Below are 17,611 nucleotides of genomic sequence, written 5' to 3' on the forward strand. Positions count from 1 at the left end.
ACAACAAGTACTTTTTACATTTAGCCAGTTGTTAATATGCCAAAGTTTATCATTAATCATAGAAAGTAACAAACATTGGAACTGTGGCAAAAATTGTGAGTAAAATAGGCAAAATTTTTTAGCACTGCAGCATAGCATAATAGGCCAAATTAAAAGCATAATAGGCTGGTGCCTAGCAAGTATATACACTAGTCTTAAGCACACCATATCTCTCGACTTCTGGCCATGGCACAGCTATGCAGTGTAGGGTGTAACTAAACAGTGTACTTGTCTAAGGGACGGGCGCCGCCAAATCGATCTGGGTAATCAAAACTAAAACCCACAATAAAAGAATGCTAGCTAGAGGAGTTCGCCATGAGTGATTTTAAACTGACGATAAACAAGAATTATGCCCAAAAATATAACAAATGGAAGAAAAGTGAAGAATTAAATAAATGTAAGTGAATAAATTACACTAGTTAACGTTGATTTAATACCCGTTGGCCAAGCACGGTAATTTTTTAGTTACGTTCCTCCCTGTATTCGCTTTAAGCCTTCTCACAAGTCCCTACATTCACAATATACAGCACATTTGCTTTGGAGCCTGGAAATGACCTGGTTTATGTGTCCAGGTATTGACTGCTACTGTTATTAATTTTGAAAATTTCACTCCTGGGAAATGTTATTGAGGAGCACACTACTGAGCTGCTGTATCTCTAACAATGACGCTAACTTATATTGTAATGCCATGTGACAATGGTGTACTGTAACCTATTGTTGCAGTGAAGGAGAAATATGGAGACGAAGGTGACAGTGATTCCAGCTCATCGGAGATAGAAGATGACACTGCACATGTATGTACTTACAATGCATAATCTCTTGTAACTATAAAATTTGTGTTGTACTGCTGTATGCGATACACTATAGGGTTTATGTGTACCATCATATATTTTTTTGATACCATTAATATGTAAAGATTCAGTATACCTGTAACATGTACGTATGTATGATTGTGCGTCCACATTAGCCATATCTTACCAGATAATAGCCATGGCACATGCTATACCTGTCCATGTAGTACCTGCCTCCCAACCTTGATACTGTATATGTTATCATTCATATTCCCTACAACATGACTGTACCACACATATTTGCGTGTCATCCTGTGTGTAGCTGTAATGTGCATTGTAGAGACACAATTGGTATGTGCGTGTCACAAACACGTAGCCCTTACTGTAACTAACATGCATGTCCTTAGATAATGCACCTCTACGTATAATATAGTCATGTATTGCTAAACATTCATTTAGGTACACGGCAATATTACCTGCATGACAGTGCATGTAGACATTTCAAGTAGGGTATATATATACTATATGTAAATTACTGATTATATAGGCATTTGATAGTAGTGTACTACATCATCAACAAGGAAACGCATGTGCCAAGCACAGCTGCTTTGCTTATTTGTTTCTTCTCGAATTAATTGAATTGCATACAGTAGCTATTGATATATGTAACTCAATTTATAGGGAGTGACTGCTGTGAATGACAAGGACTTTCTAAAAACTCTATCCTTATTAAAAGACAAAAGTCCCAAGATATACAGTCATTCTACTAAGTTTTATGCAAGTGAAGGTCAGTAAATCTTTACTGCACAGATGCAAATACTTGTTTATTTAATTGAGAATGGACATCTGAAGTAAATTGTGAATGTTTTATTAATTTTTATTGTGTACAAATTTGTTTGTTTAGATGAGAGTGATAGTGAGAAAAACAAAGTACCACAAACAAAGCCGATATATCTGAAAGACTATGAACGAAATCAGTTACTTGAAAAAGGAAGGTAAAATGGGTGTGTCTGTACATGCGACATACAGTAATTCTATGTTCTAGAATTTGTTTTTTTAATGGGTGTATCACTTCACCTGCTTTCTGACAGGCAACATCATCTCTATATGGCTGACTTTATTATGTTGTGAGGGTGTCTATGCCTGCATTAATACAAAATGTGTAGCCAGTGTGTGAGAGAAACATAGTAGGGCTGTATCAATGCCATGTACCTACAGTACATGAAAATCATGCTACCTTGAGTATATAATATATTTTATTATTGTAACAAATATATCATTGTTACAAATTCTTCTGCAGTGGCTTGAAGAATAACAGTACCTGATTGCTCTATTAGAGTTCCTAACTATGTTCTGTTCAAGCATTTTTTACAAAGTTTTAATTTGTCTATTGTGTTATTCATCAATATTTACATTCACCATCCCATTACACATAACATAACTAGATGGTATGCATTGCATTATAACTCCATAATTCTACTGCAAATCAGAATAGAATCTCTGGTATTGCGTGCAAAACTTAAATAGTGTACATATTTTAATGATCTGACAGCTTATCTATGGTGCATTACATGTACAGCATTTGGATGTATAAAGTTGTGCTATTACATACATCAGTCTTAGTGTAAAAGTAGCATCCGATTTGGAAGCTGATAAGTTGTTCTGTGCATTGCTTGAGTGCACAAGTAAAATTCCTTTAAAAATTCATTTAAGGTTACGGGATACTGTAAACCACTTTTCATAATATGTGACCTAATTTTAGAAAACCGTCGATATCCGCACAATTTTCAAAATGCATTTTATTTGTTCTTTGTTTTCTACAGGGACAGAGGAATGGACTAGCCAAGTTTCATCTTCCTAAGTTAAGCAGCATTGGAAATACAGCACTAGACAGCTGGACGAGCAAATAATTTGATATGTACAGAAGCTATCGAGAAAAGAATCTACAGGCGCTTACATAAACTATCATAACTTACTGATACAATCACGTACGGAATTGTATCTTGGTTCATTGTATTCGCCATGAATTTGTGCATCCACCAAGGTATAGTTTTTTCCCCAGGCATGCTTCGTTGTTCGAGAAGGAAGGCAAATTCACTGAAAAACAATTGTCGGCAAATTTTTTCATCACTGCAACGTAAACAAACGTCTGTAACTTTGGAATCTTTTCATGTATGGAGATGAAACAAAGATTTTTGTACTCCCCATGAACAGGCGAACAAAATGATACACAGGATTTATCCATTGGCGGCTTAATTCGCCCACCAGTGAGGCAATAAAAACTTGCATAATTTTTTTTCTGGAGCTTGCATTTTTTTACCCATAGTTTTTAAATGCGTTTTATTACAAAAGTACTATTGTGCGTATACCGACGGTTTTCCAAAATTCGGTCACAATATAGGGTTTAATTTTGATTGTCCTTAATCCATTGTTATCAAATATTTATGCATTCTCAACTTCTCATTAATTGACATGGAACTCAAATGTTGTCATGGAAACATGAGTAGTCCCCATGCCAATTAGTGAAAACTATGAACCAAAAATCAGACCAATGAAGAACCATGAGAACTTACTAACGATTCTAAGGCTTGAAGAACATCACTTGTGAGGGATTGACAAGAGAATACATGTACACACTTACACTAAATTTATATGGGTGCACTTTTATTTCTGCTGCAACTTTAGGATACTTATAGTCATGAACAATATTAATGTGTATAAATAATAGCAAACACAGTTGTATACAGAGTATACTACGTATGTGTAAATAGTATCTGATAAGTGTAGCTTATATATGTACTGTTATGTATTTTACTTCATATTTTGTCTATGTATACACAGTAAAGCTTTTATCAGTGACAGTGAAGACAACTATGATGAAGCAACCAGTTCTAAGGTAATACACATGCATGCATATACAGTGATGATGATGTGACACAGAGTGTGGTACACGGCATGGGACTTGCCGTACTTCTGCAGTACATGCTATATAAATGTATAACATTGTAATGTAGACGCTGTCTTATGCTGAAGAACAAGAAAAACTAAAACAGAAGTTAGTGTGTGTGTGTGTATATTTGTGCGTGCGTGCATGTGCATGCATGCATACATGCATGTTTATGTGTACAACTGCATTACTTGTAGCGTAGTCTGTATACCCTTGCAATAAGTTTTTGTTGTGGCTCTGTAGTGTACGTAGTGCTATTGCTGAAGCTGACAATGATACAAATGAAGATTTTCTGTCACTGAGAGTAAAGACTAAAGAAGAAAAGGTAAGCTTTTGACTCATACAATATGTACATACTGCTGAAGCACATGTCTTTACATTATACATTGTCATGATTTAGTGATGTTATGGAGGAACTACTAGTGTAAACAGTAGTGTAACTGATCAAATACTCTAATAGAACAGTCATGGGACACCCTGTAGAATCATGTGCCAGTTCTGTGACTTCTGTCATGTATGTGTAGTTTACATACACATGTACATGGTTGTAGCAGGTCTACAGTGCGTGTAGGTCTGTTGTACACATGTATGTGCAAATATTGACTTGGAATTTGTACAGAGGAGGTTGGTCACACGTCGTCAAACTTCTTGTAGAAAATTTCAACCCATTCAACCTGGACACCTCGATATCGATATAAAATATTCTATTCCACAAATTGATATTGATAACCAGAGCCCTTCTTTCAGTTGCCCAGCATTTTTGTATTCAAGAAACAAGCACTACATTATGCACACAGCTAATTTCAGGCACCATGTTTTATTGTGTAATTGCATATGTCATAGGGCTATGATGTGTGATCAAACTCCTCTGATTTCTACTGTGCTAACAGTACTTTGTCACCAGAAACCAATGAACTCTTCAAGCATTCTGTACTCTACCCTCCAATAGGCATAATATCTTTCTGTACCCTCATTTGTATTGTGTGCCCTTATGATGTGTACACCATCACCCTTGGACTTGCCACCTTAAAGTACACTGTATATGTTACAACATTGGTGTACAGAGTGGAGGTGTATTGAGTGTTTTACAATTGGTATGTCTGTAGAAAAAAGATGAAGAAGATTATTTGAGATGGATAAAAGGTCAAAAGAATAAACTTCCTAGTAAAGACAAACAAGATCTTGATGCTTTGAGGAGATATTGGAATGATCCTCATTTGACAGAAGATGAAAAGTTTCTTAGAGATTATATTCTGAATAAAGAATATTTAGATAAAGATGAGTGGTATGTGGACTCACAGTACAGATCTTGATCTTATTTAAAATGATAGTCAGAGATTTTTAGTGTACGTGCAGTCACTATTGTACAGTCCGTGCAGTCACTATTGTACAGTACGTACAGTCACTATTGTACGTACAGTCACTATGTATAGTCCTTTAGTTATCCTTAATTGTTTCTTCAGGGACCAAGTCACACACACCATATCTCGAGCTCACAATGTTCCCTATACATATAACATATTGTTCGCTATTGTCCAAGGAATTTTATTATATGGCTACTGTTTACCCTGTACAAAACGGCAACCACAAGAATATTATAAAATCATAGAAATTGGCTGTCAACTTGTAGGCATGTTCTAATGCTAGTGTCCCAATGTTCTTTATAAACACTGTTAATCTTAAGTGACATATTATGTAAAACGTGCTTTTAAAACTACGCATGTGCAAACATACACACACATGGCCTACAGTGTACGTCTGACAAAAAAGTTGCATTGCAGTCTTGTATACTCACCTTTTGTCTTTTATTATCCTTCCCTTGTGTAAACTATATGGTTTTGAAAACTCCTTATTATTCTGGAAACATACAGTACGAACAAGCGATAATGTAGAACATTACATGCAAAAAGGGACTGGGTACCCATGTTCCCATGTTTGTAGGGACGTATCTTTTTCAGGATATGTGCATTGGTTGGTTTGATGCATGGATCTGCCCATGTATGTACATGTATGTACAGTATGTATGCATGCATGATGTATGTAATAGTTGTAACACGAGCAGGAGGGCTTTGCCTGATACAGTGTATGTATGCCTGACTGCCCTAGGGCAGAGGGCATACATATCAGACAAAGCCTGAATGCCCCGTGTTACAGCTAATATGTAACACTGATTAGGCTGATAGCCTATACAATCACCCAAGCCATTATGAGTGCAGCCACTGGATGTATTATATATGCATACCAAACTTTTTTGATTATGGGTCAGCAGCTAGTAGTACGTTCTGGTTACGTCTGGCTACGATGATTGGACGTATCCTAGATATATCACAGAAAATTTCAGTTACGAGAGTTTAATCTTTTATTCAGTGCTATTGAATTGTTTATGGAAAAGTATGGAGTTCACTAAAGGCCTAGATAGGTAAGCTTGCTTGTAGAGTGGTTACTTCATGCAGAGTGGTAGCTTCGTGATGGGGGCGTGTCCATATTTGAAAACGTGTGGAAATGATCAGCTATAGCGCTAGTTCTCACCTTAGCCCAACGTTTTTCAACTCGTAGGATGGCGAGGATAGCAATATACTTTCCGTCTGAGTGGTTTTCATGGCGAAATCCAAGTCGTACATCCTAATCATGTGAATATTAATCGATCCCCACAATTGATTTCAGCATCAACATCTATATAATTACTGCCCAGTTGTAGCCCGGTCTACATTTCGTATGTAGCCTGGCTAGCTGGACTACATACGAAATGTAGCCCAGGCGGCTCCTTTGATCTGAGGTGTGAAAGTGTACAGGGTATGTATGTATTTATATATGTATGTATGTATGTATGTATGTATGTATGTATGTATGTATGTATGTATGTATGTATGTATGTATGTATGTATGTATGTATGTATGTATGTATGTATGTATGTATGTATGTATGTATTGTAAGTATGTATGTACAAGTACACAGAAAATTTGGAATTTTCAACTAGAGTAGGGACCATAGCACATCGATAAATAGTACTGAAACAAGCTGGAGTAGCTAGTACACGATATTAAATCGCAGTAAAACAATAAGAAGTGTTATATCCCTATACTGTGCATTTCCATTATGGTATCTTGAGCACAGTAGAGATATAACACTTCTTATTGTTTTACTGTGATTTAACATCGTGCACTACTCCAGCTTGTTTCAGTACTTATTACCGATGTGCTATGGTTCCTACTCTAGTTGAAAATTCCAAATTTTTTGTGTACTTGTTCCTTAACTTTTTTGTAAATGTTATTATTATGACTGGTTAACCCACACATACTGCATCCGAAATGGTGCCGCGTGCCCAAGCTATGTCTGAAAAGTGAAGTAGCCATTACGTTTCGTTGTCAGCTATGTTCAACCCATTACACAGCATTTCGGATCTAGAAGTGTTCGAAAAGCACCTCTGCAATCCATGTATACTGAAAGAAATGGTGCCACGCACCCCAGTTATATCAATTATCACCTGAAAAGTTAAGTATCCATTATGTTTTTGTTGTCGGCTGTGTTCAACCCGTTACACAGCAGTACGAATTGAGAACTGTTCGAAAGCACTTCTGCAATCAAAATAGCCACTATAAAAAATATGGACAATTTCCGTTACGAAGGGAAGCCATCACATGCTATCGCCAAATCTACACTTTTCACTGTCAGCAAGGATGAATGGGACACAAAGGAGGACACTGGTAAATCCATGAAGAATGCATTGTACGTACTGCGGTATGCCAAAAGGCACCTTTTGGGCTGAAGTGACGCAAACAGTGAAAAATCAAGCCCGTTGCGTTAGCCATTATCGAGTTATGCTTGTCTGAAGGCATCAGTCAGTCTGTCAGGCAGTCAGTCTGTCAGGCAGTCAGTCAGTAGAAAATTCTGTTAAATAAAAATTCCGTAGCAACTTGCTGAAAGTGTTTTGGGTCGATAAGAAAGCTTGTTCGGGCTTAGTTTTACCTAACCAATACTGCCTCATTGTCAGCAGGTAAAATTGAGGCTGGTTTTGGGTGATGTTATTTCGTGGACCACACCTACTCCTTTGTGGTCCCTACTATACAGTACTATCGTACCATAAGATGTATGTTTGTATGTACGTATGTGTGTATGTATGTATGCATGTATGTCGTTACCATGTGTGTACCATTATACAGTGCATTTGTTATTTAAATATTAAATAAGACATTGTTTTCCCTTAGTATTCCAACCTATTCAGAGATAGTTGGATCCAGTGCAGAATCAGAAGATGAAAGGGCAGTTGATGAACAAGAAAAATTTGAGCGTAAATACAATTTTAGATTTGAAGAACCGGATTCTGAATTTGTTAGTTACATATGCATAGCATACATACCCTAGTATTAGGTTTCCAGCAATAAAAGTAGTAAAACAAGACATATGAATGAGTTATTTCTACACCATACAGGGGCGGATCTAGGATTTATAAAGGGGGGGGGGGCTAACTCAAGGTACTAATTTCTTGGGTAGAGGTGTGCGAAGCACGTTTCCCAGCATGCAAAGCATGCTGGAACTAGGGGGGGGGGGGGCCTAGGGGCATTCCCCCCCAGGAAAATTTTGATAAATAGATACTAAAATACTGCAATTTGGAGACATTTCCACATAAAATTCATAATATTTTCTGCCTGTAGATATTTTATATACTGTCTTTAGATTATAGGTATGGCTCTCTGAAGCATTTTGCTAATGGAAAAGTTTGGGTAGGTACAGACAACCAAGTACATGATGCACCCATCTCAAAATTACGCTGAATAGGTGTACAGTATGTTAGAATAATAATGTTGATAGTGGAAAATTTTGAAATTTGAACAATACAAGATTGAATCTGAGCATTTTCAGTGGAAATTGTGTACCTGAATTAAGTATTGCCATACATATTAACTACATAAGTAGATGAATGAAGCCCTTTAAACATACCAATGCACTTCATTGTATGTATAGGTGCAGGCAGATTTGGAAAAACTGATTCCATAATAGAACCAACTACATGTTTCCAGTGAATGTTCTATTAGAGTAGTTAGCTGACTGCTCTATTAGAGTATCTCAATCTTGTACACCTCCAATGCTGATCCGGGTCCTTGTTGCATAAACTTTTAGCATAAATCCACTGATAATATCTTGGAAAGATGTTTATAAGGTGGTTTTATGAGTATTTGTATTATTAGTGATCATATAATTATGCTAAGACAAAATTTCATTATAATACTCAGCACATTGATCAAGTAAAGCCTAAATAGGAAGGGGGGGGGGGGGGGGCTTCAGCCCCCAAAGCCCCCCCCCCCCCCCTCCTGGATCCGCCCCTGCCATAGCTATGTGGGAAAATCCCTATTTTGACATTGAACAGATTTTCCCACATAGCTATGTTGTAGTAGCTACCATCATTCATATCATTATATTTTATCACTTGTACTTCATTTTAAAATAGTTATACCTTAGCTTTATCTTAGGGATGCTGTCATCTACCATATACCTGATGCTAATATATATGCTACTGTATGCTACAGTGTATATACACCATACCTTTATTAGAATGTCTTGATCTTCCTGATTGTTTTTGGGTGAGTTACTGTATGTGAGGGGTGTGGTTTGCAACATCTACCGTAGTTTCTACAGCAAAACCACAGCTTGTTGCAGCTACAGTAGACCATTAATGGGCATAGTCATGGCATGCTATAGTAAGAGCAAAGTGGTGGTTTCTGTTCATTTAGTAGGTGTGGTCAGTCCATGCAATTGTTGTACAAGTGTGGATGTGTATCTACTCCACTTACAGTTGCTAAAACATTTCAAATAATTTTGTGGCTTCATAATGCATTCCTCTAAGGAAAATGTTGATGCAGAAGATTAGTTCCTAGGTATGGTTTTACTTGCATGAAGAAGATTAGCATGTAATTGAAGATAAAAAGAACAGAAGGCAGACATTCTTTGGAACCAGAAAAGCACAAGCCATCAGTGAGTTTGTTATTGTGACACGAACACTGCTTTGTTTGGCCTCTGAGTTTGAAATTGTGGTCATGCAGGCAGGCTGCAGACCAAAATTTAAGTTTTGATGTTTTTAAAATCCAATATCTTACCATTGTCAGCGTTTTCTTGTTTTTAATAGTGGATTTGATGTTACAGTAGATGCACTAAAACTATTCTGTAAAAGTGATTTTCATTACACATGATGTTTCTATGATGGTTTGTAACAGAAGAATTTTGGGTGCCCGTCATTTTAGGGAGGAATCCTACTAAACAGTAGTACTACTGTACTGTGTCATAGTGCTACTGTAAGTGTACAGCTGCACATATAAATACTTGATTGTTATTTTGGGTTCAATATAGTATTTTTTTAAGGATGTCAGCAAACTTGGTATTATACACACTGTTGTATTTTATGCTGCTATATAGAATACTCCTGTCTCTGTTAATCTAATTAATCACATTCATATACTGTAAGTGATCAAATTACTATTTTGTTTGCAGATTGCTAGTTATCCTCGTACTATTAGTGGTTCTGTTAGAGCTACAAGTACTAAACGAAAGACTAAACGGAAAGAAAGAGAAACAAGAAAAGAAAAGGTACAATTGGGACTAGGGTTGGGAGGTATTTAGGTATTAGTAGTTAATAAAGGTATTTTTCAGATACCAAAGTGGTTTTCTAAAAATACCGAATACCGAATTTGATGTACAGTAGTAATAATTTTTGGTGGTTTAGTGGTGACCATACGTATGTGAAGTCAAGCCCCATACAACCATGTTATGCTGTGGACAAGCACAGAGCTATGTGTGTTGAAATATTCACAATGGTTTTATTTACTTTTTGGGATAGTTACTTCAAAACTTATATACTATGTGGCACAATATTATTGTTTCATTTGTTCCTTTTAAAAGACTAATAGCACAATGTGGGTATAAGTGCAAATCATAGCTTACCCATGGTTTTAATAAGAGTGTAAAATATATAGGTATTTAGTGATACCAATGTATTTTTCCTAATACCGTACCGTTCTTTAAAAGTGCAATACCACCCATCCCTACTTGGGACATAATTTTAATGATACCAGCATCTGCAAAATTAATATAGTTGTTGAGCATATGTACTGTATTTGTATACATGTTTACGTACCTACAATATTATACACCCTGTACAATCCATACGCGTATGAGGTGCATGTAATCTGTGTGATCCAGTGACATGCTTGTTACTGTTTAAGTCCAAAAAGGAAGGTGCTTGTTTTGTGTGAAACACTGATATAGTGGTAATGATATTTTTGAAACAGATTTTTGTAGCAATAGTAGCCGGTTTATATCCTAGCTGTATTGCCTTGTCATGTTTTGTTTATATGCAGGAGAAAGAAAAGAGAAAAGAAGAATTGAAAAGGTTAAAGAATTTAAAACGAGAAGCAATAATGGATAAATTGGACAAACTAAAATGTAATGATTTATACATTATACTGTAAGGCGTAATGTATTTTGCGGACTGGACTTGCTGTAAAGAAGAGTAGTACCAACAGTTGTGTACATGTAGCTTGATAGTGGTGTCTCCAGCATTGCAAGAGATAGATAATGCCTGGATTAGCTGTTTCCAGCTCAGTCCGTGAGTCCAGTCCACGAGTACTAGTCCAGTCTACGAAATACATTAGGCCATACTGTAAAGTGGATACAGTGTATTTTACTAATGTTATGAATGGATAGTATGATACACAGTGTGTTATTACATGTACTCTAGCTGTTACTGGTAACGAAATGGTTGGATTCGCAGAAGATGATTTTGTCACTGATTTTGATCCTGATCAGTATGATAAAAGAATGTCTACTGTTTTTGGGGAGAAATACTATGAAAATGACGAGACAGAAAAACCCATTTTTCCAAGTGATGAAGGTGTGTAGAATATTACTGGTATTGTGTAAACAACTTGTACAGTATATATATATATATATATATATATATATGTATGTGTGCATGTGTGTGCATCAACTATTGCGTCTAATGTGTCATAAAATTTGCAGCTTATTTTTTTTGATCTTATGAACTATAATATTATTATGTTCAGTCATCTCACTACAGAAGTTACAAACAATTCCTGTTATTACAAACATACATGTGTGTAATACCCAGCAAAAAGCCATTGATGTGCTACCCAAAAAATCACACCTATGAATCCAACGTGTCTACATGATGTCGAACAGTGGAGAAACTAAGCCTACAGCATTATCCATAGTTGAAAATCATGATATGTTTGGCTGCATGGATGCATTAGATAGTCAGCCAGTAGGTTTAGAATTAATTCTAGAAAAGCTCATTGAAAGCATTATCCAAGTGCACAAAGTATTATCTAGACAGTACTACCAAGTCATCATTTTCAAGTAATATATGTGACCTACTGAGCAAAAACTGGACTAGTTCACAATTATAATTCGGTTTTTTTTTCAATACATTTGGAAAAAAATTAATGTTTTAATCACTTCAGTAAACAGTGAAACGATACTAAAAATTTGATTATACACTATAACTTGTAAGTACATGTATACTATTAAATTAGCCTCTTCATGGATAGTATAATATGAAAGTATACTTGCAGGAGTATTGTAGTGAATTTTAGCCGAATAGGGTTGTTTCTCTCTCAATGTAATTGCGACTGTTACTAACAAAATGTTGAGTGTGTGTATGTTTGCATAGAATTAGATGATTATCAAGACTGGGACAATTGGACTGGCAACCAAGATGAAGATGACGAGGGTCCTCACTGTGAAGATCCTGGTTTTAATGTTAGTTATAGTATACTGCAGTACTCATTATCTCTCTGTATACTTCATGGGTATCATTTGGAGTTATATTTGACTGCTTAGCATTTACGTATAGAGCTCACATTGATAGTGCATGCAAAGTGTTGGTTAGTTTTACATGAATAAGACTAAGGGTACTTTGCAACATGACAAGTCAAGTGTCAACTTGGCTCTACAGTGGCTCCATTATAGAAAAGTTTTTCACATTTTACATACTGCACACTGTACTTAAAATATAGTTGAACAAAAGCTTTGATATAGCACATTTGATACTCACAATGTGTTTACCAAACAGTGATTAGCACATGCTTTTTTATTCACAGATGGATGCTGATTACACTGAAGAAACAACTACATCACGTGTATCTGGTAAAAGGAGAAAGCGATTATCAAAGTTCACTAAAGCTGTTAAAAAGAAAAAGCCAAAGTTTAACCCTGGTAATGTTTCCAATGTACTGTAGTTGTTGGTGTGATTTGAATGTGTGTAGTCTTGAAGTGTTATCAGGTGCCATTTTTGGCTGTGCAAGCATGCCAATGCAATGTGCCCTGGCAATGTGCTGTTTGGGTTAATTGATGCGTGACTAACTCTAACAAAGATTCAACCACTTGCAGTAAGCATTTGAAAAGACCATGTAGATGAGTACTGTACTTCCAGCATTTCTTATCATGCTCATGTGGGCATTATCATTTGTTGCTTTAGTAAGATACTGGAATAGCAGCTTCAGAGAGTAATTTTAATACTGCATGGTTACCAGTGTGCTACAGGTGTATATATGATTCAGTTGAACTGGTTTACAATATTACGATTTGTGTGTGAAATAGTATAGTACTTTTCCCAGTACTCGTCACTTGCAATACAAGTACAGTAAGAAACACTGTCAACAGTCACAGAAGAATATATAATTTGTGCTATGCATTAATTATGCTGGGATTTTCAAGTCCGTTGTCCTCTGTAAATTACGCATGTTGGAAAAACACAGCAGATTTAGAGTTCGAATAACTGTGTGCCCTGTTACTATGGGAACTTGTAAATGTGGTGTAACTACTACTCCCCGTGTTGTTGAGATTGTGTTGACAACCGTGAATAGCCTACAGTCACCAACCTTTGTCAGCACATGCATAATCATGATAGGACAACAGACTTGAAAATCCCAGTACTGTAATAAAGTTACAAATTTCAGTACAGGTATGTAAGATCACTGCAGGATGATTTTACACTTTCTATAGATGACCAATCATTCTCAGAGTACTTTGATGAGTACTACAAGCTAGACTATGAAGATCTGATAGTGGATGTTCCTTGTCGCTTTAAGTATAGAAAAGTTGTTGCTAATGATTTTGGCCTTACAAGTGATGAGGTATGTACCTGTTTTTTAAATGTACTCTTTGCATGGTTGGTTTTTTTTCCAGATTTTGACATGTGATGACAAGGAGCTTAATAAATGGGTATCACTAAAGAAAATGTCACAATTTAGGTAAAGTGGTAGCTACTACTTTCACATTTCCAGTTTTTGCACATATGTTTTGTGCATATGTTTTTGCACATATGTTTTTGCACAAACCTCACTTAGTAAACCTCACTTAGTAAACCTCACTTAGTAGCCATCTCAATTGGATAACTTCATTTTCGAGGCTATATTTTACATAATGGGTCCTAGACTATACAGTAGCTTATGATTATGGCTGTATGTGTTTGATATTATTTTTGTACAGATCTGATGATGAAGAAAAGCGAGATGTAAGAAAATACAAAAAGATGTCAAAACAAGTATCATGGAAGCACAAAATACTGAACTCTTTGAGAAAGTGAGTTTCTATTGCACCTTAAGTATTATTATACAGATGCAAACCTGTGTATTAAGGACACCTTGGAACTGTGTCCTGGTTATCCAAGGTGTCCTGGTTATCCAAGTTGTCCTGATTTTCCAGGTCAGTTTACTTGTTAAGAGATTCTTTGGGATCATTACCAAGTGTCCAGATTATGCAGGTGTCCTCATTTTCAAATGGCAATCCTATTAACAGACTAGTATATTAAAAATTATAAATTTAAAAATGAAGTAGGGATCCAAGCGATAAACAGTAGTGAAACAAGAGATGAACGATGGTAGCTATTACAGCATAGTTTATTGGGAAATCCCTACTTTGGCATGGTATAGCAATTATATTGTGTTCAATGCCAAAGTAGGGATTTCCCACCGAGCTATGCTGTAATAGCTACCATCGTTCATCTCTTGTTTCACTACTTTTTATCACTTGGATCCCTTCTTAATTTTTAAATTTATAATTTTTAATATACTAGTTTGTTTAGTTTTTTTGTTAAAGCATACAAACTTGCATGGTTTTTGGAAACTTTCTCTGCATGTGAATACATGTTTGTGTTGACATACATGACACTGTCCCTTTAAGTCCACCTTGCATGTGTATAGCAACTAGGATCATCGTTCCATACCTGGTTGATTGAGCAAAGTGGATGAAGAGACTGCACAGGTTACCATGTACATATGCATGGGCCAGCTAGCTATAAACATGTGACTGTTCTATTAGGGTGACTGCTGTATTAGAGTATCTCTAGTCAGCTAGCCTGCAAAGATGTGCACTTGAAAAGGGGTGTGGTCTCATGGCTTCGATTGAGTATTAGAGCCTCCCGAGTCAGCCTACCAACTTGAAGGTGTGTGGTCACTAGCTATTCCATTATAAATACAGCTAGCATAAAAGGGGTGTGGTCATCGTGGTTTCAATCGATAATGCGTAGAATAAAGAATGGGCGTGATCCTGTGACCTATCATGAAGATACAGGTGGCTATCTAGTACCAGTATCTCCATACCGTACAGTAGCGTTTCAGAATCTTGTGGCGTCTATTATGCTGCTTAAAGAAAGTGTTGATACGGAAAATTAACGCCTCAATAATGGTTTCGTTGGATGAAGAAGACAAGCAGCCTGATTGAAGATAAAAGAAAAGACAAGGCGCAAAGGGCACACACTTGTCGGAACCCCAAAAGGCACACCGCACTGGTGAGTTTGTTATTGTGGCGTAAAATGGTGGTCATGCGCTGCTTCATTTGGCCTCTAGGCTTGCGACTGTGGTCAGTCAGTCAGGCAGTCAGACTAAAATTCGAATTTTGGCGATTTTTAAAAATTCTATATCCGGCCACCTAGAAGTATTTTGGTTATATTTAATGCTGTATTATGTATTATATGGACTAATACTATTCCATAAAGGTGATTTTCATCTCGTAAGATGTCTCTAGGATAGTTTTCAAAGGCGGAATTTTTGGCGGCGAGCGAAATTTTCACCCGCATCCCTACTTAAACGGTACTACCGTACCATTTGATTCCAGTACCAATCCCTACTGTGCTCAAAATACCATAATTGAAATGCACAGTAGGGATATACAGTAACTATTTACTGTGATTTAGTATCAGGCACTACTCCAGCTTGTTTCAGTACTTATTATGGATGTACTATGGTCCCTACTCTAGTTGAAAATCCTTGTGCACTTGTTTGTTAACTAATTATTATGACTAAGTGTAGGCAAAACCCTTTTAAATAGAACATCTTAGCTTAGAGTTACAGTGTGGTGGATGGATGTGCCGTTAGGGACGGTTCTTCTATCTTTTAAAAAAAGCTGAAAGGAGGTATTTCCTGTACTTATGCAAACAAAAATGAAGGGAATCAAGACTTTCTCTATACAATTCGCACAAGAAAACACAATAGACACACTATAAAACAGTTGAGAAGATACTTCAATGCATAATTTGTGGTTTAAAGTGGTTTGTTATAGTTACGCTTCCTTAGCAGCAACGTAATTACCGAATTACAAATATGCTAAATCAGTATTTACAAATCTAATTATCTGGGTGAATAGATGATATGCACACTAAAGAAAAATGATAAATTAGGCTTGTGCAGCACCAAGTCTCAACGGTGATTGATTCTTGCAAATCCCATACAAAAGTTTGGGCAGTGAATGCAGCTGAGACAATAACTCACCACTAGAACCATGCATGGGTGCGACTTCTCAATTGCAGCACATTACTTCCCACAGTTAAAAGAATTTGTTGCAGAATTGTCTGTAGCTGGTCTACTGTAGACGCAATGAAGTGATTTGCACTTTTCCCCATATACTACAATACATTCAGTCACCGTTGTGACGTGTTAAAAGAGTCACGTGTTTATTAGAAAGTTTACAGTATAATATGTAACGTCTATTAATAATAACAATAACATGAATATAAACTAAATTACACATGTGGTTAATTAATTGCCTATATATTTAGTATTAATTGCATGGGTGCCTGGTTTTTAGAAGTAGCATAACATCCAACTTGTTTAATTTCTTAGCTACTTGTTGAAAGCGTTTCAGGTTGATCTGAAGGGTGGGTGATGTTTTTCATGGGCCATGCCCAAAGTTCCTAAACCTTTGTGGTCCTTACTAGTAATACAGTACTGTATGAGGTGTTGGTGACCTCCCTTTTTTGTGATCCCTAATTGAACTTAAAATTCTTAATTTTTCCTTTCACTTGTGTTATTATATAATTAATCATGTTGTTATTTTACTACCACAGACCAGTGGAACAGGATAATGATACAAAGAATAGAGGACGTGGAAAGTCTAAAAACCATGGAAACTCCAAGGGAAGAAGTTCAATGGTTAAATCAATGTCTAAACACCGGAAACGAAGAAACATGCGGTATAAACTCTCTTCTAATAGATTAGCAGCCTATGGAATTTCAACTTGAGGACAATTACACACGCACACACACGTCGTCAATGAACAAAATTATTTGTGGCAATATGTACTTATATAATTTAAAATGTATTGAAGTACAGTGGGATCTGTTATGAAACATGTACAAATAGTTATGTTATGCACCTCTACAGTGTACAATACATCCAACAAAGTTGCCACAAAACAATGAACCATTCAACTATGAAAGACCCAGATCTCAGAGCACATGTGCAATACAAGTACGTGTAAGCAAAAGTTACGAGCTAAGCTATTAGCTACAGGAATCATTACAACAGAAACTTATGAAACTACAG

The 17,611-nt window shown here is 36.3% G+C and overlaps 1 protein-coding gene across 2 annotated transcripts; it reads left to right on the forward strand.

Annotated features, from left to right (window-relative positions):
• Positions 1 to 306: 306 nt before the first annotated feature.
• Positions 307 to 17,415, forward strand: LOC136256102 (protein KRI1 homolog). 2 transcript variants are annotated; one of them, XM_066049035.1, is made up of 18 exons: positions 307 to 436; positions 763 to 833; positions 1,512 to 1,617; positions 1,735 to 1,825; positions 3,672 to 3,726; positions 3,845 to 3,885; positions 4,021 to 4,102; positions 4,884 to 5,062; positions 7,984 to 8,107; positions 10,262 to 10,357; positions 11,128 to 11,212; positions 11,508 to 11,660; positions 12,459 to 12,547; positions 12,889 to 13,003; positions 13,793 to 13,923; positions 13,976 to 14,040; positions 14,279 to 14,371; positions 17,133 to 17,415. In XM_066049035.1, the coding sequence occupies exons 1-18, from the start codon at positions 355 to 357 to the stop codon at positions 17,305 to 17,307; spliced, it is 1,833 nt and encodes a 610-aa protein (XP_065905107.1). In that variant the 5' UTR covers positions 307 to 354; the 3' UTR covers positions 17,308 to 17,415. The 2 variants fall into 2 exon arrangements, with proteins under 2 accessions (XP_065905107.1, XP_065905108.1); XM_066049036.1 differs by lacking the exon at positions 17,133 to 17,415 and having other exon boundaries at positions 14,279 to 14,375.
• Positions 17,416 to 17,611: the final 196 nt, after the last annotated feature.

The sequence above is a fragment of the Dysidea avara genome, chromosome 5 (assembly GCF_963678975.1).
Source record: "Dysidea avara chromosome 5, odDysAvar1.4, whole genome shotgun sequence".
NCBI lineage: Eukaryota > Metazoa > Porifera > Demospongiae > Dictyoceratida > Dysideidae > Dysidea > Dysidea avara.